This window comes from Rattus rattus, chromosome 6, assembly GCF_011064425.1.
Source record: "Rattus rattus isolate New Zealand chromosome 6, Rrattus_CSIRO_v1, whole genome shotgun sequence".
In the NCBI taxonomy this organism is placed as follows: Eukaryota; Metazoa; Chordata; class Mammalia; order Rodentia; family Muridae; genus Rattus; species Rattus rattus.
The window spans coordinates 121,057,935-121,080,080 of NC_046159.1; the positions used below are offsets into that span (position 1 = coordinate 121,057,935).

Here is a 22,146-nt window from a genome sequence, read left to right on the forward strand (position 1 = left end):
TCTTTATTTCTCTATGTCTGTGTCTGTCTGTGTCTGTCTCTGTGTCTGTCTCTGTCTGTGTCTGTGCCTCTCTCTCTCTCTCTCTCTCTCTCTCTCTCTCTCTCTCTCTCTCTCTCTCTCTCTCTCCCTTTCTTTCTTTCTCTTCTACCACCACCTCCTCCCATGGAGACTCCCCTGGTCTCAGTCCTTGGAGCGGTTGAATTTGCCTGAGGGCAGCTTCCCAATACACCTGCCTTTAATATAATCTAATCTGGTTTGAATTGGCTCATTTCACCTGTAGCCAAGAAATAACTTATCAGGAAGGTTGAGAACCAATGCTCTAATTCATTCCCTTAGGAATGGCACAGGAATATCATAAAGACTTGAAAAAAGAGTCTAAACTTAGCAGAACACGAAAATATTTTGTTGGGGCAGTCAATAATGTAAGGTTTTGTTTTCTTTGCCCCCTTCTCCCTGTGCCTTCCAATTTGCTTAATAAAACAGAAATTTAAGTTACATCATGGAACAAGGTCAGTGCTGTGAATTGACTTTATTCCGGAACATTCCCCCAAAAGCATGTCTTAGAAGCTTGGCACCACCAGAAGGTGCTAGGAACTGTACAGTTTAGTGAGAGACCTTCAGGTCACTGGAGAAATATGCTTCCAGGAGGTACAGTCCTTTCCTCTTCCATTTTGACATCTTGGCCATATACTGGCATCATGATGGGCTTACCATTGACCTAAACACATGCACTGAGACTTCTCAAACTGTGAACCAAACAATCCTTTTGGTACAAGCTGATTATCTCAGATACTTGTACAGTAGGAGATGGCTTGCTAAGGGAAAGGTTACCTCGCTTCAGTACTGCAGGAGTAATGAAGGTAGAAACAGTGATGTGTGATGAGGCCGCTCATACGTGCTTATGAAATCCTGTCTACCTTACACGGGGCTGGAGTGGGGGGGGGAGCGATGAGGAGAGTGCTGAGTATGGGGAGATTTCATCCTACATAAAGTAATAGGCTATACAGGCCCTGCTGGGACCAAGATGCTGAGGACTAGGGATAGTCCTGTGCTAGAAAGGAATATAAACCCAAATTAGTGACTACTGAGTCATAAGCAGTGGATTTACTGAGCAGCTCTAATCCCAAATCCCTGGGGAACAAAAGCCATCTAAGGAAAACAAGGGCTACAGCTAAGCACATCAGTGCTGTGTGAAGGCTGGGGCCTGAGGTCAGAGGGGTCCTTGAGGCACTGCTTGCTGCTTTGCTGGTTCTCCTTCTCCAGCTTTTTTATTGTTTGATATCATTTATTATTATTATTATTATTATTATTATTATTATTATTATTATTATTAATTTCATGGACCTGGGGTGAAATAAAAGCAGTATTTATACCTTACTGCACTTGTCTGCACATGAAGAGAATTTTGAAGAGTCACTCTCCTGTGTTGAAAACTATAATCTTTATTAGTTAGGGGACACTGACACTGTATCTTGCTTACTGGAACCTACTCTGCAGTCACAAAGGTAGTTTTCATATATTGTGCTGGCTGCATTTCTACCTACGTCTAAGTAAAATGTAATTATGTAAAGCTATGAGTATGAGTAAAGTGTGTAACTAAGGTAGTCTGATGAAAAAGAAGCCAGCAAAGGGATTAAGTGTATTGTCTTCTAAACCTTTCAACTCTCCAGAAGGAACCGAATGTCTTAGGAGGTGATGTGCCTACTATCAAGTGGAAGGTTCACATCACAAGATAAGCTCTGAGCCCGGGCAGGATGTAAAGAAGTAGTAGAAGGTGATTTTAAGTGTAGGCAAGCTGGAACCAGTTACGGCTGTCATTTATTTACGGAATGACTACGAACAAGTTACTAAGCTTTTTGAAAGATTTAGTTCCCTCACCTGAGAGACAGAGATAATAATATGGAACACTTAACAGTATTGTTACAGAAAATAAATGGGTGAAAAGGGTATACGTGCATTTGTTATAAAAATAACTAAAATTTAATTACCATAAATACTTTTGAAGAAACTGTCAAGAATTTGGTGGTGATTTAGGGGCTCATCAATTACCCTTCTTACAATATGAGTTGAAGAACTTATAGGAAGTATGCAATCCTTTGCTCATAAAGTTCCCACTGTGTGTGCAGCTATGTTTGCTACAGTGCTAGGAAGCACAGTGTGTATACAAGATGCCTGGGGTACCCTCTATTTAGTATGTGGAACAAAGTTTTGTGGTTAATTCTGAACAGAAACCTTAGCTTGTGAAAGGTAAACGGATGGAGTCTCCCTACAGTACAATTCCCATGAGGTGCAACTGAGGAAGACCAAGGGACTCCAGGCACTCTGTCCCGGATGGCAATCCTCACTGCCAATTTGGCCATGTTGAGAAGCACTTAGGCAATCAATAAAGCACCTCTCTGGGTGTGTCTGTGAGAGCGGTCGGAGAGGATTATCTCAGAAGAGAAGACCTACACTGAACGTGGGCAGCAACATTCCACAGGCTAGGGGCCCTGATAACACAAAGGTCTGAAGAAGAGAGCTGAGCAGTGGGGCATATTCATCTCTCTGCCTGTTTCTCTCCCACTGCTCACTCCCTTCACTCTCTTCCCTCCTAGGCCTCTCACTTGTGCTCTTCATTTTCCTCTCTGGGTTGCCATGATACAAGCTGCTCCATTCTGCTATGCTTCTCCTCCTCTGATGAACTAAAACTATTAGTCAAAGTAAATAATCTGTCACTTTAATTCCCCAACAGGCTATTTTCCATGATGGCAATAACTTTAATGCAGACAATTCAGACCAGACAAGTGGGGTCATTGTTGTGATACTTGACAATGTGGTTCAGAGGTCTTTGAAACTGCTTTGTGGGAAAGAGTTGGAAATGTTTGAAGAACTAGAGAAAGTTTAGAATGTATAAGCAGACAGAGTAGGCAATTATGATGGGCCTTCATAAGATGAAATGTCCAGGAATGCAGTTAGTAAGGACCATACTCACAGGAATTGGATGAGAAATTATTCGTTATTCATGTCTTAATACTTAGATGAAGCAGAGTGAGTTTAAAAGCAGGCCACCAATAATTCAGGTTATGGCGTGGTTGCTGCTTGCTGATTTTAGCCAAGTTTACAGTGAGAACTGTGATTTAAAAAATGGACAGTAGAAAACTTTGTAGCTTAACAATGTATAATTCTGAGGCCTAAGAAAGTATGGCTGGATCATTATGAAAAAAAAAAAAAAGAAAGAAAAACCCAAAACTAAATACTTAGAATAAGGACAATAAGAAGGGTGCGTTGAGGGAATCTTAGGAATTATACCGACCCCATTTATCACAAACTTAAAGCTATAAAAGAACTCATCTGAAAGCTATTTCTTTGAGAAGTCCTCTCCCATGCACAGTTACTAAGGGAGAGCTGTCTCATGCTCAGTCATCTAGGCACTCGATGACTCCTTCCTTCTGCAGCTGCAGTCCTAAAGGGCTTCTATTGAAGAAGACTTTGGAATCATCTACATTATGCTAATTTTGCAGATATGCAGAATATAAGAATTATGGATCATGGAAGCTTCTATACTCAATTCTAAGAAAGGTGTAGGAGGCCGGGTAATGTGTCGGGGTCAGCTTCTCTTCATGTAGCCTCTCAAAGGGTGAAGAATGCAGCTGTGACAATAAAGCCAGAGATCAAATGGAGAAGAAACCCTTGGATTTAGATTCTAGGAACTGAGAATATCTGAAAGAGACATCTACAGGCCAGGAGCACAGCCAGTCTAAGAAAAGGAGGCTTTGCGGAAAGGTAGTAGTGGTTAGACTGCCAAAGCCCTTCAAATTCATTTCATGCTACCCTGTGATTTAGATACCAAACTTCAATATTAAATAATTACCTAGTTTTAATCTTCAATTGATCCCATTCCTCAACTGTTTTCTTTTCTTTCTTTCTTTTTAAATTTTATTTATTTTATGTATGTGAATAAATACATAGCTGTATTCACTGCACTATCCTCAGACACACCAGAAGAGGGCATCGGATCCCATTACAGATGGTTGTGAGCCACCATGTGGTTGCCAGGAGTTGAACTCAGAACCTCTGGAAGAGCAGTCAGTGCTCTTAACCGCTGAGCCATCTCTCCAGCCTTATTTAGAAATCTTGAAATAGGAATGCCTACTGTGGGCCACTAAAAGTATGCTACTTAACTTTTAAAATTTTATTTTATACAATTTTAAGGGAAAATGTTAATGTTGAGTCTCAGAGTAGGCTTTGAACTTGGGCTTTTCAACAAGGTTAGACTATTAAGACTCTTGGTCAACAAGGTTAGACTATTAAGACTCTTGGTCAACAAGGTTAGACTATTAAGACTCTGGGAGACAGGTTGTATTCTGTCTTATAAATAGGATGTCAGAGTTGGGGTATTAGCTCAGTTAGTAAAGAGTTTGTCTGACAAACAAGTGGGACAAAGTTTGGTCCCCAGAACCCACACAACAAACAAACAAAGTGCTGAGTATGGCCACATGCACTTACATTTCCAGTGCTGGAGGAGTAGAAACGGGTGGATTCTTGGAGCTTATTGGCCAGCCAGCTTAACATACTTGACAAGCTCCAGGCCACTGAGACCTTAGCTCAAAACACAAAAGCCAAAGGTAATGGCACTTGGGGACAACAAGGGAGAGTGTCCTTAGCTTCCACACAAATGTGCACTCACACATGCACTCACACAGTTAAAAGAAAAGGATGGATATGAGCCTTTGGGGAACCAAATGTGACTGCTATGATTTACGAGATCCACTTGAGTGTCAGTAAGGGTTGAATGTGTAATGGTTCATGTGCTGGTTAACTTTACGGGAGAAGTACCGAGGAGACCAGATAAGTTCTCAATGTGTCTTTGAGTATAGTTTCAGAGAAAATGGTAACGCCATTCCATAGGTTACAAGACCAGAGGAGGAAAAGGAAAAGGAAGACTGCACTACTCCACTCTTTCCCTCTCTCCCTCTTCTCTTCCTTCTTCCCTCTCTGTCTGTGTCTTTTTCCTGAATCCCTCACTCTCTACCATGATAGACTGAAACTTTGAACCAAAATCATTAAATCCTGTCCATGTAGACAAGCATAATATATTACTTTCTTCTCCATTTTTATGATTAAAAAATTAAGTGAAGTTAAATAATTGAAATTCTCCCAAAGAAATTCTGTAGTTCTGAAATAGGACAACTTGTCTTATGTCATTATTATGCACTGTATACATATATTGAAATGCCACATTGTATTTCATAGATATATGCAATTACCATGCATCAATTAAATCAACATTTGAAGCATTTCCACTTTTAGAATAATTATAATTGGCAGGAGTGCCAACTTACTGTCTAATTCTGCCACAGCAGTTTTGAGCTACTTTCTAGGAGCTTTAATTATTTTTCAGGAGCTTAATTAACCATTTCAGCCGATAATCACACAATCAAAATAGCCAACCTAGAACTGTACAGATTTTCTACCTGAATTATAGGACTCTTATTAGGGTAACTGGGAAAATTGGAACCTACCTCCTAGGTTTGAGGGGCCCCTAATAAGCTACTATTAATTACTATAAGCATTTATAGATATATGGTGTTCAAGTGTTATGACAGTTTAAATTAGAATGGCCTCACAGAGAGTTTGGTCACAGGAAGTGGAACTCTTTGATAGTATTAAAAGGATTAGGAGGTGTAACTTTAAGAGACCGCTGTCTTTTTTTTTTTTTTTTTTTTTTTTTCCAGAGCTGGGGACTGAACTCAGGGCCTTGCGCATGCTAGGCAAGCGCTCTACCACTGAGCTAAATCCCCAACCCCAAGGTGTAACTTTCTTGGCTATGTGTGGCCTTGTTGAGGAAGTGTGTCACTTCTCACAGGGGTGGGCTTTGAGGTTTCAAAAGTCTATATCCGCAGTGCTCTACACCCCTCACCCCAAGCCCTGCCTGTGGATCTCTCAGCTACTACTCCTGTGCCTGCCTGTAAGCCACTATCATGATAATGTCCCTGTCCCTGACTTATACTCTGAAATTGTAAGTAAGGCCCCAGTTGAATGTTTTCTTTCATAGAACCTTGATCATGGTGTCTCTTCACAGCACTAAGTCTCTTCACAGTATGTAAGAAAATTGTTTTATAAAAATTATTAAATATTTTATTTCATTTGATCCTTATCCTAAAAGAAAGGCAGGCTTATATTTTATCTTCATCTGGAAGGTGAGTTCAGCAGCACTGATCCCAGGGTTCTGTGGCTGGTAAATGACAGCCAGAACTTGAACCCAAGTTTTCACTTCAGAACCCTGGGCTCTGTCACCCAATAGTTCCTACAAATGAGCACTATTTATGCTGACAGAATAGTCCTGTAGTTTGAAGGAGTATCTAATAAATATTAATAGATGACTTCAGCTTACTATAATTGAGAACAACTTTTATGACTAGTTTTACATTTTAATCAGAGTTCAATCAACATTTTGGCTTAGCCTCAAAATTTTGTATAAAGCTTTGTGCTTATAGCATCCTACATATAACCCTTAAGCTTCTGTAAATATTTTGCTGATTAGCCACTAGCATTGGAGTGGTTAAATACATCCTTATGCAAAAATGCCACTCTGGTCCGTTCTTCAATTTCCCATTAAATAGAAACATAACCTAGACTTAAGTAAAACCTCAGGAATGATATTAGATCACTTAGCTCTACTATTTTCAATATCAACAGCATAAATTAAAATGGGCGACTCCGGGCATATCTCTCTGCCTCTCTGCTCTCCATCCTCTTGCTATAGCACTATAACAATGCAAGCAGGATTTCTTTGTCATTTACACCAGGAGGTCTTCATCAGATCTTTCCCCAGTACTTCCTGCCATGTAACATCAGATGTGAGCGGCAGGATTAATTTCTTAGAGGCTAAATGTGCTTAATATCAACAGACTGAAATGGACCCACAGCTAAATACCTACCACAGAGCAGATAATTCAGGGAAGCCCTAAATATACATTCAGCTCATGAATAAAACATTCCAGAAATATCTTTTGTCTTGATTTGATTCCGTTAAAATCAACTTCAGAAGTAATATGTGAAAACCATGGAGCATTCACCAACTCTGGACCACGGAGTTTGAACAACGGAGATCAATCCTTTCACTGTGTGAGTCATAAAGCAGTGCTCACAAATCAAAACACTGCACCCTCTGGGGTTTCTCCTATTTCTTTCTAGACAGTACAGATAACCTCCATTTATCTGGAGAGACATGGATTGTCACATTAGTTGGTGTTTTTAATGAGTTTTGTGCATAACGTTTATTTCCAGAATTTGCCTCAGACCAGACTAAAACTGATGTAAAATTCCTATCAAACTCTTAGGATTTCCACTTCAGCTAGTTTTAAACTTTCTGAACCTTGCTGCCCAAACAAAGTCTAGGGATTTATTTTATTACATTTACCCTCAAAACCAGCCTCCTCCCCCAAGTTCCCCTGAGTGTAAGGTTTTTTCCCCTCAAAAATGAGGCTATAAATGCCTATAGACTGCATGGTCCTAACAGTTGGGAGCTGCAATCCATTGTTTTATAACTGGGGATCCTGGGGACAGGGCATTGTGGTTAACAAATGCTTTCTCTCCCATCATAATGAGCTCCTAGGGGATCCAAAGACTCACTTTTGGCACGTGTGGATTAAATTCCACAGCTCTGTGAATGGCTTCTACTGCATTCATCTCTGCGGTGCTCAGCCCCCGCCGAGATGCAGCCTCCGGAGAGAATCTGAAAGACAGAAAGACAGACATCATGCAGTTGGACCACTGCCTGGGCAGCTACCCAGGGAGCGGGTATACGTGAAGGGCCCTTAAGAGCACCTGAGCCATGGGCACAAGCTCTCCAACTACCTCAACAGGGGACCGGGGAGTTACCCCTTCCACCAAGCGAACAAAAACCCCAGCGGAAGCAGAGAGCGGGCTTACACTGAATGGCGGCAGGACTTCTATCCATCTGTCAACTCACTGTCTAAATAGCTAATCTAAATTTTCTGCAAGGTTCCTGCTTAGGTGGGAGCAAGGTGGGGACTGACAAGGGCAGACAGTGTAGGAAAAAGAGAATCCTGGGTTACAGAAGAACGCACTTGGTTCAAAACAGAACTGGGGAGAATTTTCAGGGAGGCTCCCAACCCAATGTCAGTGCTGCCAGGGAGGCCAAGTGGCCGCAGCTTCAGCAGCCTGTGTGGGCTGTGTGGGAGGGGAGTGTGCATGCCCCAACTGTGGGCAAGACACCTGCCCAAGGGAATGAAAAAAAGACCAGACCATGCAATCTCTTTCTCACCTCACACCCAGGGCTAACTCCAGAGCTGTGCTTGGCAGGCAGACACCACAGGGGAAGCTGTGGCAACCCTGGCCCTGCCCTCCCAAGCTGGAGTCGCTGTGTAGGGAGAAAAGATGTTGCAGTAGGTACTGGCGATCTACAGGATAAAAAAGAATGAAAGAAAATTACTCCAGTTTTGAAGTGCACACACTTAACAGCAAACCTGTCTGACACTGCAGAGGCTGCTACCTGCTCTCTGCCTTTAGCTGCTGCAAAGGGGAGGGGCTGTTTCAGGGAAATGTATTTATGAACTCAAAAACAATGAATCCATCTGTTCTCTTTAACCTGCCTGGTCATCCCTTGGATACTTGGGGAATGTCTATGTGCCATAGTCACCTGCCTGAATAAGGTGGGCAAATGTCCCATTGAGCTGGCGTCTCAAAATAAACAGACCAGGAGTGAGGCAAAGAATAGGAGAGGACCATCCCCCCTGCACTGAAGGGCCCAGCAACAGACAGCAAAATGGAAGGGAACACACACACACACACACACACACACACACACACACACACACACACACACACAGAGGGACAGAATTTTTTGTGTAAATCCCAAGCAGTCTTTTTGGTTTTACAGTCTGACAAAAAAATAAATAAATAAATAAAAAATAAAGAAAAAAGTCAGCCCAGAGGAATGCAGTGTAATGTAAATCCATGTTAGGAACCCACATACAATAAGTGGGGCCAGACGCTTCCTCCTTCTAGTAGTGAAATAAAAGATCAGCAGCTTTGGGGAAATGCATGCTTTTAAGCAGGGTCAAAAGGACCTTGGGAAGCTTCTGGAGAGAGCCCTCAGAGGTGACAGTAGGTCTCTTTATATCTGGCCAGCATTGGGAGCACACAAGTGACTGCTCACTTACTTGTCAGAGACAGCTCTTGCTTTGAGCAGGGCCGCTGTGTAGCATATTGTTGCCGACTTTGGTAAGCTTATATCTGTCAGGGAAAGAAAGTAAGAACCCTTGTAAATCTGCCGTCAAAGGGGTGATGTTCTAAAAGCACAAGACTAAGTCATATAAATCATAAACACAGGACAGGATAAATTAAGAATATTTAAATGATCACATAAGAACCCTAGCTCTTTCTTATAGTGGCAAAAATGCTATTTGTTATTTTGTCAGTAATTCATTCTTAAAATTCACCTGGCCTACTCTTCAGAAATCATCTTCTATTTTAAAATATGCATCTTATACCTTGAATTTAAGTAGAGAATATATATATAAATTCATAAATTTACTTGCTGCATGAACACCTGTGATATAGATGTAAATGAGACCTTTTTATCAGTTATAAAAATGACTCCGAATTATATGAAATATTAATGCCAGCAAAAATTAATCTGAATTTAAAATACCCACAAAGCTAAATGAAGTATTCTTTAATAGGTTAATTTAAGACAGGTTTCCTTCACATTAAAATTCAGAACTTCAAACAGTCCTTTTCACAACTGTGAAAGTCAAGGACACAGAGACAGAAGCAGGGTCTCTCTGATGAGTGTACGTGGTAAGGGGTCCACAGAGTGATCACTTTGAAAAGTGTCCAAGTTTTCTCATTCAAATTCATGATCAGTCTTCTTTCATATTAAAGCTTAACCTGTCACCCAGAAAGACAATTTTATAAAGTTTCTAGAAAGTTCCAGGTGGAAAGGTGGAGCGGCTGTGAGATGCAGATGATCAGTTTACAAACAAACACTGGTACAGAATACAACTGAAAACCAATGGACTGAAAGGCGCAGTCTCCGCCAGTGGTACATTATTTAAATTGGAATTCCATTCTTTTCAAAATAGGGCAGTTGGTATTTCTTTAGCACTTGTTACCCACAATTTCCCACTGAGGTGGAAACAATTTCTTTGGAAGGGGCATGTTTGGAGGTCAGTGGACAACTTGGAACCACATAGGTTCTGGGAATCAAACTCCAATGGCCTGCCTTGTACCCTTACTCACTGAGCTGTGTTGCCAGTCCCAAAACATCTTCTTAACTCAAAATAAACTAGGGCTGGAGAGAAAGCTGGGTCACTAAAGGAAATTACAATATGCTTTCTCCCACATGCCTTGAAATTTACCCTTAATGTCTGGCATGCCCTATAAATCTCTTCACGGGACTGTTTGCAACTTTTGAAGGGACTACCACAATTGGCTGGTGGCAGCAGCGGAAAAAGTCATTCCTTTAAAGAAAACTGCTTCAGCTTCCTGCTGTAATGACGATGGACTGAACCCCTGAACATGTAAGCCAGCCCCAATTAAATGTTGCTCTTTATGAGAGTTGCCTTGGTCATGGTGTTTCTTCACACGATGGAAATTCTAACTAAGACACTGTGAGAAGGTGTGTACAAAATTTTAAAGGCTGACAACAGTGATAGAAAGAGAACTCCGTAGTTCAAAATGTGTGAGGCAGGTTCATCAACAAATACACTGGTGGAGCCAGCCAGAGACAGACAGATAGACAGACAGGCCGACAGGGGCATCATCTGAACATCTTGCAGATGCATGGTACCCAAACTCCCTGTGATTTGTCACAGAAAAACGTTAATATCAGAAGCTGTGAGTAAAGAGTAACAAGTTATCTGCTTGCCCATACTGTCAGAATTTTCATTCTTTGGAAGAGACTAAAACGTAAGCTAGAATATATCCTTTGCTGTGCCTGCAGCAGGATATCACCTCATTAACATATTTTCCCTAAAATATTCAAATAGGCAGGAGCTGTTGTTTTGGGCTTATTTTAAGAAACTAGAAAGACTACATTGGATTTATTACAGACTTCTTGCATTCCATCCCTACCACTCTGATTCCTGGCTCCTCTAAAGCTCAGACTTGGTAACTGAGGCCTATTATACTTTTTAAAGGGACTTTTGCTAATATTAGAAGTACAGGAAAATGTGAAAACAGTAAAAAGAATTTCCCCAAAAGGGCATTATTTCACATAATCATAGTATCAAGAACAAAACAAAACAAAACAAAACAAAACAAAAAAAACAAAAACCCTGTAGCTGACATTGCTACAGTGATTTGAGTAAAGCTTGGCGTTGCCCATCTCCCCATCTTACATATACTCAAGTATGCACCTGTGCTGTTCAGAGTCACGTGACACCACCACCCACCAAGATAAAGAACTGTTCTGTGGCACAGAGCATCCCCTCACTGGCCATTTATGCTCGTTCCCTCCCTATCCTTCCTGCACATGCTGGTCACAAGTCTGTTTCCTGGACTTGGGCTTGCCCTGTTATTTCATGCTCTGTCACTATGGAAAAATGATAAAATGACAAGATAAACAGACTATCAGATTTGTCACAGAAAATGTTAATGATCAGAGAGTAACACGTTATCTGCTTGCTCATACTGCCAGGAACTAACTTTCATTCTTTGGAAGAGACTAAAATGTAATTGTTTGTAGACTATTTAGTTTGTTTTGTGATGACAGACTAACTCTACAGTAGCTTTCTGCCTTTTACAAGAGGCATTAAGCAACAATTACCATAAACCCCCTTAAGAATTGGAATTTGGGTTGGGGTATAATTCAGGGGTAGATCATAGTTAGCATGCACAAGGCCTTGGGCCGAATCTAAACACACACACACACACACACACACACACACACACACACACACACACACACACACACAATGTGCTATTATAATTAAAAACTAAAATGAAAGGAAAGGGTAAGTACAAAACTACAAAATTCACCCCATTACTTAAAAAGGGATGCTAACGCTATATTTCTCAAAAGCCAACATGAACTGCTGGTATTTGCCTAATTTTTCTCCAACTCATGTTTCTACAAGTCCTTTTCTGAAAGGGGAAGACATTTGCCCATGTATGTTAATATGTGAAATCAAACTAGTATCACAGTCTTTCACTAGAAGCCAGTCTTGAATGTCATTCAGTGGGAAGCCCGCAGCCCACAGACTTTTCATGGCTGAGCACTCTTCAGGGTATGCATACACTAGACACTTACTCTCTTATTACTGGACATTTGGCTTGCTTTCCAGTGTTAGTCTACTCTAACGAAGGACACTGGGACTATGATTCTTATGCACACTTTGAAAACACTCCTTTCTCTTGGTCATGTGACTGAAAACAGAACAGCTGAGTTAAAGGGTAGATATTTAACTTCACTGATGGGTGCTACACATGTATGTTTCGCCCTCGTTGGTCACACAGGCATATATCTTAGTAAAAAGCCATTCTCCACTACCCATAAGACATGCATATGACTGTGTCATTTATACCTCAATAGTCACTTATATTTGTTAAAACCAACAACTGTGTTTCTATAAGTTCCCATGTATGTTAATGTGTGAAATCTGCCTTTTTCTGCCTTTTACAAGAGACAATAAGCAACAATTACCATAAAATCCTCTTGAGAATTGGAATTTGGGTTGGGGTATAATTCAGGGGTAGATCATACAGTTAGCACACAAAAGGACTTGGCTCAATCTAAACACACACACACACACACACACACACACACACACACACACACACGAGGTATGATATTATAATTAAAAATTGAAACAAAGACACTTCTCTTACCAGTGTGATCTTCCTCACATTTTTATTGACCTTCAATTGCTTGCCATAATCTTCAATTTCTCTCTAAGAACCTAAAATCCACTAGTTTCACCTTCTATGACAAGACACTATCAAATTACTTCCCAAGTCAGCCCTACAAACATTAAAGTAGTTAAAATGTCTCTTTTATACCACTTTCCCAGGGTGAGATCTCTCGTGTCTGAAATGACAGAACCTGCAAAGCTTTTCACCTAGCTGTGTCCCTGGCAATGTGTGGTTTAAAGTGACTTGGGAGGGCAGCGAGCCTCACAGTACCCCACCCCTGCCCAGGAGGAGCTCTAGGGACATGTGCTGCTCAAGGAGCCACCACCACTAGCATCCCATTGAGCACCAATCAGGCCTTTCACTGAGCCCCTGAGCTCTCATCTGTTCTGATAATGGTGTGGTCAACCAAATAAATCCCCAGGAAGCCTTCAAGCTGATTTCAGCCAAAATTTGATTTTCTTCCCCCTTCCACAGAGGCCATGAAAATGTTCTGAAAGTTGAAAACATCCAGGCAGAATTTCACATGTGACTCCATTCTATTCTGGATCTTACTAATTCTGTAGCGTTAATTTTACTGCTTTCCCCATGGCCATCCAGCTTCTTAGTCATCTTTCTGATTCAAGCTGCCACCCATAACTTTACTCCATCTGTGCATTTCATAAGTATACCTTTCTCTCCACATCACTACTCTATCAAAGTTACTGCAAACAGTTATCGAGAGCTTCCTAAGCAGAAGGCCTTGCTATTACTTCATCCTCAAAGTAACAGTATTTATAGAAATTTTTTTTAAAACTAGAATGAAGAAATAATGTCAATATCACAGCTGGAATAAATACAAAGCATTTCACATGATCAACAACTGTACCATCTTGTCCCTAATTTAAAAATATTGGCAGAGGGCTATAGGATGCATGCCGTAATCTTTGCACTTTGGAGGCTGAGGTAGAAGGATTGTGAGTTTCAGGTCATATTGTACACAGAAAAACATGTCAAAAATATCAACAACAACAAAAATTGACAAAAAATACCAAAAAGGAAATCTGGGACCATGTTCTAGATATCATTATTATTTGCAATTGGCTATAGTGCTATAGTAATTATATATATATATATATGTATATATATATATATATATATAAAATATATAGTGGTTTTATACACACACCACACACACACACACACACACACAATGTTCCATGTAAACTATAATAACAACATTTAAAACATTAACAAATGTTTTGTTTCAAGATATAATCAGGGCCATGGCATCCCTCCAATTTAGAAACATGAAAGAAACTGGCCACTTAAACTAATAAGATAAACATTTAAAAACTATTGTATATACTATAAATATTTTCACAGCTACTCTCTCATCTGTGTTTATTTGCTGCACATTCTCCAGTGCACACATCCTGGAATTTCAGTCACCTCTATCTCTGCTAAATGCTCATAAAACACGTAATTATGATTTCTAGAGTTTTGCTGGGATTTATTTATTAGCTGTACTTCTTAGAAAAGGACTGAAAAGCATTCTAGGACACAGATACAAACAAGCAGTTGTGATTTCTTTTACTAACATTGAATGCAATGCTTTCCCCTCCAAACAGTACTGACATGAAGTAAAGACAAAGATATAGATATCAGCCTAGCGTATCTATGGTTGTTCTTAAAATAAAATGTAGGCCCAGACAGGCAGAGTGGCATGCACAGCATTGTGGGAAGCAGGGAGAGAAGACCTCAAGGTCTGAACTAAGAGAGATAAGTAAAGGGAAGGGATGGAGGAGAGGGGGCTGAAGGACAGGCAGGCAGACTAACAGAGACTCTCGAGTGTTATGATAAAATATTCGTACAATTACTATTCCAGCATGTATCTTTGTCACCATCCCCAAACTACCAGTTGTGATATTTGATTTTATTTTCCCTCTCATATTATCTTATACTTTATTCACTGTTTTGTATAGACCATAACCTTACACCTTCAAATACCCAGACCTTTTCTTCCTTAAGATCCTTACTACCCTAAATACAGCACACTGGTATATGCCTTACTTGTAGGAACACCGTTATTTATCATCTGGTATTTGCATTCCTTTTCTTTTTCTGTATATGTAATGTGTGTGATATGTGTGTGCATAGAATATGTATTGTATGTATGTATGATATGTGTGTGATATGTATGATATGTGTGTGATATGTATGATATGTGTGTGATATGTATGTTGTGGTATGTATGTATGTGTGTTTGATATCTGTGTGTGATATGTGTATGTGATATGTGTGTGATATGTGTTCGGCATATGTATGTATGTGTGTGATATATGTGTGCATGTGTATGTATGTGTGTGATATCTGTGTGTGATATGTGTGTGCATGTGTGTGTGATATCTGTGTGTGATATGTGTGTGCAATATCTGTGTGTGATATGTGTGTGCGTGGTATATGTACATGTACCATGGGCATCCACAGGGGCCAAAAGGACAACGTTGTGAGTACTGTTTTATCAATGTATACCTAATTCCTTTGAGATGGGATCTCTGACTAAACCTGGAGTTTTAGTGGACATCAAATCTTTCTTTAGTGCCATCGATCTTTCTGTCTAGCACTCTATATCACTGTCTGGCTTTTTACATAGGTGCTGAAATCCAAGTCTTATGTTCTAAAAGCAAGGACTCTTACTCTCTGTGCCATGCCTGCAGCCCTGCCATCCTGATCTTTTCATATGCTTTAGTCATGTGTATTTCCTTTACATTTCCATTGGGAGTAACCATAATGTCATCAGAGTCATCCATATGTTCTAAAATATTTTCCTGTAAAATTGTTTTCATGTACCCTACCCTACCCTAAATCCATCAGCACCAGGTCAGTTACATTCAATGAATCTCCATTTATGAGTCCATATTTATCTTTCCTCTGAGTTAAAGAAAAAGCCCATGCTTTGGTTTTTGCTATTGTTTCTTTCAAATTCAAGAAATATTTCTATGCATGCTGCTGCTTTTATGATTAAGCATCTTCATTTAAGAGTTGACCTTTGGATGAAGTAGAATATCACTGCTGTGCTTTGACTACTTTGGCAGTCCCTAGGGTGCCAGCGAGAAACCAGTGTATCAGATGGTTTGATTAGCAAACAGAACTCACAGAACTACCCATGCATTCACAGCAAGCCTTCCATCATCACAAGCTCAGTCTGTGGGATGTTATACCTGTTCTCTCCCTGACCCTGTGTTTATCCTTATGTTGTCATATGATCTAGCAAAACCAGATAGGTGTTGATACACTGAGTGGCCAAGCAGCCTCCCTGTGTCTTAGGTACACTCCCTGAAGAGGTATCTATGGTTGCAACTGTCTTTACAGACAGTTTGCTAAGGTTGGGAATCAGCAGAGAGCAAATGTCCAGTAGCTTACAATAGGGAGATTTGCTCACCTGGAAGACATTAGAGAGTATCTACACTGGGGCCCACTTGTCTAAACAAGAAACACAAATCCCCCTTCTCAGAAACTTCAATTGATGTTTATAAAGGCCTCCAAATGCCCCTGGGGATCACACGGTACTCAACTGTAGTATCCCAAAGTCACTTCTCCTTAAACAATTTCACTCTCAGGACTGAGAGCTTTAGAAAAATGTCCATTTTCTGTCTAAGTTTGGGTTTTATTTCTGTGAAGAGACACCATGACTATAGCAACTCTTATAAATATTAAAATATTAATTGGGGCTGGTTTATAATTTCAGAGGTTTAATCCTTTCTCATCATGGCAGAACACAGTGATGCGCAGGCAGACACGATGCTGGAGCAGGAGCTCAGTGCTCTCCATCTTGATCCACAGGCAACAGAACTAGACTGTGTGCCTCACAGGTGCAGCCTGAGCAGAAGAAACCTCAGGGCCCTCCCCACAGTGACACACTTCCTCCAACAAGGCCACGCCTTCTAATGGTGCCACACCCGGAGCCATGCATTGAAGCACACGAATCTACAGGGGCCATTCCCATTCTCCCAACCTCGAGTCAGGCAAGGGCAGAGTGTGAGCCCATTATTGTGATCTTAGACAATGAGGGCAGGTGGGAGTTCTCCTTGGAGACGGCCTCCACATCTTAGACCATGAGGGCAGGTGGAGTTCTCCCTGGAGACGGCCTCCACATCTTAGACAATGAGGGCAGTGGAGTTCTCCCTGGAGACGGCCTCCACATCTTAGACCATGAGGGCAGTGGAGTTCTCCTTGGAGACGGCCTCCACATCTTTCAGAGTCCTTTTGAACAAGATCCCAGCCCAACAGAGCTTTTCAGGTCTGTTTCCTGTGCATTTCACTGCACGAATCTCCTGCCATTTGCTGTGCCTCTTGTCTATTCCTCTGCAATACGAAAAATTGGAAATCCTCATCAAAGGCATACTGGTCATGCCCCACCCAGCTTCCATATGGTCCATATGTTCCAAAAATTCAATACAAGCACATTCACTGTCCACATCAGTTCAGATACCACCTCCTCCAAAAATGATCTCACTTCTCATCGCTGGATGAAGCATCCATCTCAGGTTAAAAGCTACCATCACAGCCCTTATCCCTTCCAGTGTTTCTTCCCATATTTCCTTCAATTTGTATTCTATAGAAAGAAAATGCTGTTTACCTTGAGCTCTTTGTAACCACAACACAAAGCAATGTATGAAATATACTTAGTAGTATCTCCTGAGTAAAATCTAAATTAATGTATCCACATCTCAAATTTCTTGACATTAGCATCATTCAATATAACAATATCCACATCTAGTTTATCTCCTGAAAGTCAAAAGCAATCAGTGTTGATGGGAGTTTTTATGAGGAAACCATGAGTGAATTGTTTCTCAAGGTGTGTTTCTTGCAATTATCTTTCCTCTAGAGTTCCAACAGGAGGTATGGCAACTTGCTAGTGCTCTCATCAAGATGCCTGATTGAAATAACAGTGGAAAGCAAATGGGCATGGTGGAGAAACCAGTGAAGGCAGAGACAAGGGTGAAGTGAAAAAGAATCTTCATCTTGAAACAAGATACTAATGGCACCTCTTTGGCTCCTCCTAGACCCTTTACTGGAACACTACTAAAAGAAGGTCATTTTAGGGGGAATGACTTGAATTTTCCAAGGGCTCATAAGAACAAAAATTCAATGTAATAATCTTGAAGAAGGATTCATGGAACAAAACTCCAGATAAAACAATTTAAGAGGCCAATCTCTTTGATCTCATTTTCTTTTGTTCATCTACCAACGATAATGAACAAGATGTGGTTTAATAGAACATTACTGTTCTTATGCATGAGACAGATCAAGCAGGGATCAAGTCCCATATCTATGGTTCTAAAAAGCTTTGAAAGGGTAGAATCTTGCAGATAAATAAACCCCAATCTACCTCACAAATGACACTACCCCATAATGGCATTTCCATTTCTGATTCATTCACTAACAACAGATGTTCCAAATGACTACTCCATTATACAGGGGCCCAAGAAAAACATGACACAGAGCTTGTTCTCAAAGACATTATTTCTCTGCACAGCTTGTGGTATGTCTGAAATAAATGCATCAAGTATTGATTCACCTTCATCAAATATATCATTTATGGGGTGTGTGTGTGTGTGTGTGTGTCTGTGTGTGTGTGTGTGTGTGTGTGTATAATATATGTATTATATAACATCTTTTTATTCTAGAGTATAAACAAAGTTACACAGGTCACATTAAGCCCTTAATCAATATGTACCTAAAACATTTTCTATATAATGTTTTAATACATCCTTGATGAAATAATTTGAAACAGTTATCCTACTTACTCTCTGCAATCCTGTACAAACTACAGGTTGATCATCTATGCTCCAAAGTCCAAAACTTTTAAGCACAATTCAAAAAGCTTTGGATTTTAGAAATGTTCAGATTAGGAACACTCAATTATGCAAAACACAAATTCCAAAATAGAAGCCTCCAAATATAAAACACATCTGGCCCCAAGCACTGCTGACATGGTATTCCATGTCTCTCTTCTCGTGTGGACAACAAACGGGCATCACCTCTATCAGACACACTTGACGTTCACATTAACCCAACGAAGGTTGTACTCACAGATTCTCCTGAAACCATGAACCAAACAAACAAAAATAAGAAAATGAAAGAACAAAGACATTATAGATATATGCACTTATGACAAGCGTCTGTGGACTGTGAAATGCTATATGCACCCTATTGTATGATGCTCTCATCCTTCTGGATGTATTCAGGAAACATTCTACCCTTACTCCTAGCCATGATGTGAGAGAAACAACAGCAATGTAGAGACCTACCCTTAAACTCTGTTGTTGTTAGTTCCAGGCAATGTGAGGTCTTTTTGCCCCACCTCCAAGAAAGCTAATCCAACGTCCCCTTTCAACCAAAGAGGAAAATTCACTGAAGAAATAAAAAGGATTGATATACAAAAACCTCAAAAAAATGTGCCATCTGGGATTTCAATGATTCAATCGGGAAATTCTACATGGCCTTAGTAATTTTGGGCAGGGGGAAGAGCAAGGAACATGCGTTCAGCTACACCCAGAAAAATTCATCTTATGCTGCAAAGCCAAACACCAGATGTGATTTGCAACTTTTGGACTGGATTACCCCAGAAGTTCTGTCAAAGGGCCCTTCTGTGGCTGGTGCTTTGGAGCCAAACACGGCAGTTTCAGTGATGGTAATGGCTGGCTGGGGAGGAATGTTACCTTGGTAAATTATGATAACTGGGCAATAAGGATTACCAAAGCCAACATAAATTCAGGGGGTTTGTGAGTGTGCCAACTATGTGCATTACAGATGTATGCACTTATGAACAGTCTTCTCCATCATAAGAGACAAGTTCCTCATGCATGCAGTCCTTGCTGAAATGACATCCATTATTAGAACTCATGCTTACTACATACATATCCCATCATCTGACAGACTATCATCTGTGATTGCAAAGGCCTAGACTTCTCGGCAGCTGACCTCTGGTGTCCGAATCAGGAGGGCACCTAGTTCAAAGCTCCGCAAAGCTTCACAGTAATTCATGCTTATAAGCCTGAAGCCACAGCTATGGTATCAGCAATGATGATTATTTTCTTGCCTAAGAACTAACTGCTTCATTGGCCCATCTTTTACACTAAAATTCTCTTTAATCACTTGCCTAACATACTTGATCATTTCCATAGCAGCTAGTCCAGGAAACAGAGCTGGGTTAGGTTTAGAATCACTAAAATGGTCTGACAACCCTTCAAACCTTCATTTGCTAAAGCAGCCTAATCTTGTGGTGAACATTTTAGAAGTTGAGTGTACCTATAGTATCAGAACTTGGGTTACTGCTTGGCTGAAATGCACTGTCTTGAAGGTCTGAATAATCTGATCATGATGAATATGGATTTACTCACTGGTCCTTCTGAGTCCTCAAACACCTTCTTGTTCCTGCTTTCTTCAAAAGCAAACAGAAAACAGACTACAGATAGACCCAAAGTGTCCAGTGTCCATTTCACAAATGCTAGTGCGAGCTGGTTACAAGGGCTTGGACAAGGAACAACCTGACTGTGAAAGGACCAGTCCAAAGCTTGTTTGCTGAAGTCTCAACACAGAAACTTTCTTCTTTATGCTCTGTGTCCAATCTGTTGAAATGAAAGCATTCCTTCTACATTAGAATCATGCACTGTTTTTGGAGTATGCCCTTTGTAGATTACCAGCTGACAGGTAACAAAGCTAATTTACCATGGGTTTAATGTTACCAGTAAACTGTGTTGATGTAATTGTCACATTTGTGACTAAAAAAAAAAGAAGGAAAAAAAGAAAAAGAAAAACAAACAAAAAACCAGCTGCTATTCCTAGGAAACTTTATGTCCCTAAATTTAGAGCCACCAGTAGAAAGTTAATAGTGTAAATATCCAAAAGAGCTTGGGTCTGTGTTTCTGTTTGTGCATATTGCTACAAGGCTGGAGGAGCTCTGTTACACTTTGAATGTGAAATGGCCCTTACAAGACTCAAGTGTTCTATGGGAGAGGCTTTAGACCCTTTAGCACCTGGGGCCTACTTGCTAGACACAGGCCACCATGCCCAGCCCCATTTCCAGTCCACACTCTCCCCTTCTTGGTTCCCCAGATGTAAGAAGTGGAAGCAGTGAACATGGACCTTCACAGACCAAGCAGCTGCACCTTCCCTTCACGGCAGGCTGAAGCTGAACACCAAAATACATTTTTCTCCCTTAGGGTGTTTCTGTCAAATATTTTTCTCATACTAGAGAAAAAAGCAATGAACATTGAATCCAAAGGAATGCTTTGTCACTGTATTAGGAGTCAAAATTCAATGTTTCCGTTTACAGCTTAAGAATTAATTTCAGGTGAACCTGAGAAATTCTGTTCTTATAATCAAACATTTCTATTATCGCTATGATTAATTTCCATGATAGGTCACATGCTGGCTTTGTGAGGAAACAGGACTGGCTCTTATGCTCATATTTCAGGTGACATTTAATATATAGCTTTCTACTTAAATAAGATTGGCCAAGGCTAGAAAACCTGAGGAAGAGCAAGCTCGGCTCTGTAGAACAACTAACAGTCTCTCAATTCCTACTCCGCGCCTCATAGTTCTCAATACCAAACACGAATTACACCTCTCTAACCAACTGCCTGCTGTGTTGTCTCAAGTGGCTGAACTTTCTAAGCCTTGACTATTTCCACATAAGGAATGGAGGCCCAGAAGGTCAAGTCCTCTACCCTTAATGCTTTTTGAAATCCTAGGGATTATTAAGTAAAACCAGCAGATGTAAATGCTTCTCCATATACTGTGTATTCAGCACAGTCACATTCATTGGTGTGGTGGGAGTCCTTTAAAATTGAAATGCACAGATTATAATGAATCAGATATATGGATTATTCACCTCTCTGCCATCTTAGACTTTGAGACTAAAATTTTTAACCTTTACTCTCAAGATAGCCTATAAACTTTCTGGAAAGTGGATCCAAAGATTGTAGTAGTTTTTACAATGCTTTTAAAAGAAGTTTCTGATGACTTCAGAATAGTGAAAATATTCCATATATAACAAATACATGGGTGGAAAAATTCGATAAAACCTAAATCAAATTAATGCTATACATCAAATTCCTTTTGTGACAAAATTAAATAGTTTGATTGAAGATGAAAGCCATATTTTAAAGATAGCATCAGAAAGGCAAGCATATTTAGATATACCTATTTCCTTGATTACAAGGCAAGTTGCATCATGGACACTCTGCACGATGGCCCCAGTCCACACATTATACCTTTGTATGAAAAGTAAAGTCCAAG

At 40.3% G+C, this 22,146-nt stretch overlaps 1 protein-coding gene across 4 annotated transcripts in view; it reads right to left on the minus strand.

Moving 5' to 3' along the window:
• Positions 1-22,146, minus strand: part of St7 (suppression of tumorigenicity 7) — a 233,844-nt gene that overhangs the window by 28,045 nt on the left and 183,653 nt on the right. For 3 of the 4 annotated variants that reach the window (XM_032906915.1, XM_032906916.1, XM_032906917.1), the window contains 2 exons: positions 9,168-9,240; positions 7,615-7,717 (listed from right to left, as the gene is read on the minus strand). In XM_032906915.1, the coding sequence (XP_032762806.1) occupies positions 7,615-7,717; positions 9,168-9,240 (176 nt within the window). Of the gene's footprint in view, positions 1-7,614; positions 7,718-8,269; positions 8,406-9,167; positions 9,241-22,146 lie in introns of all 4 variants that reach the window. The other variant, XM_032906918.1, reaches the window with a different exon arrangement.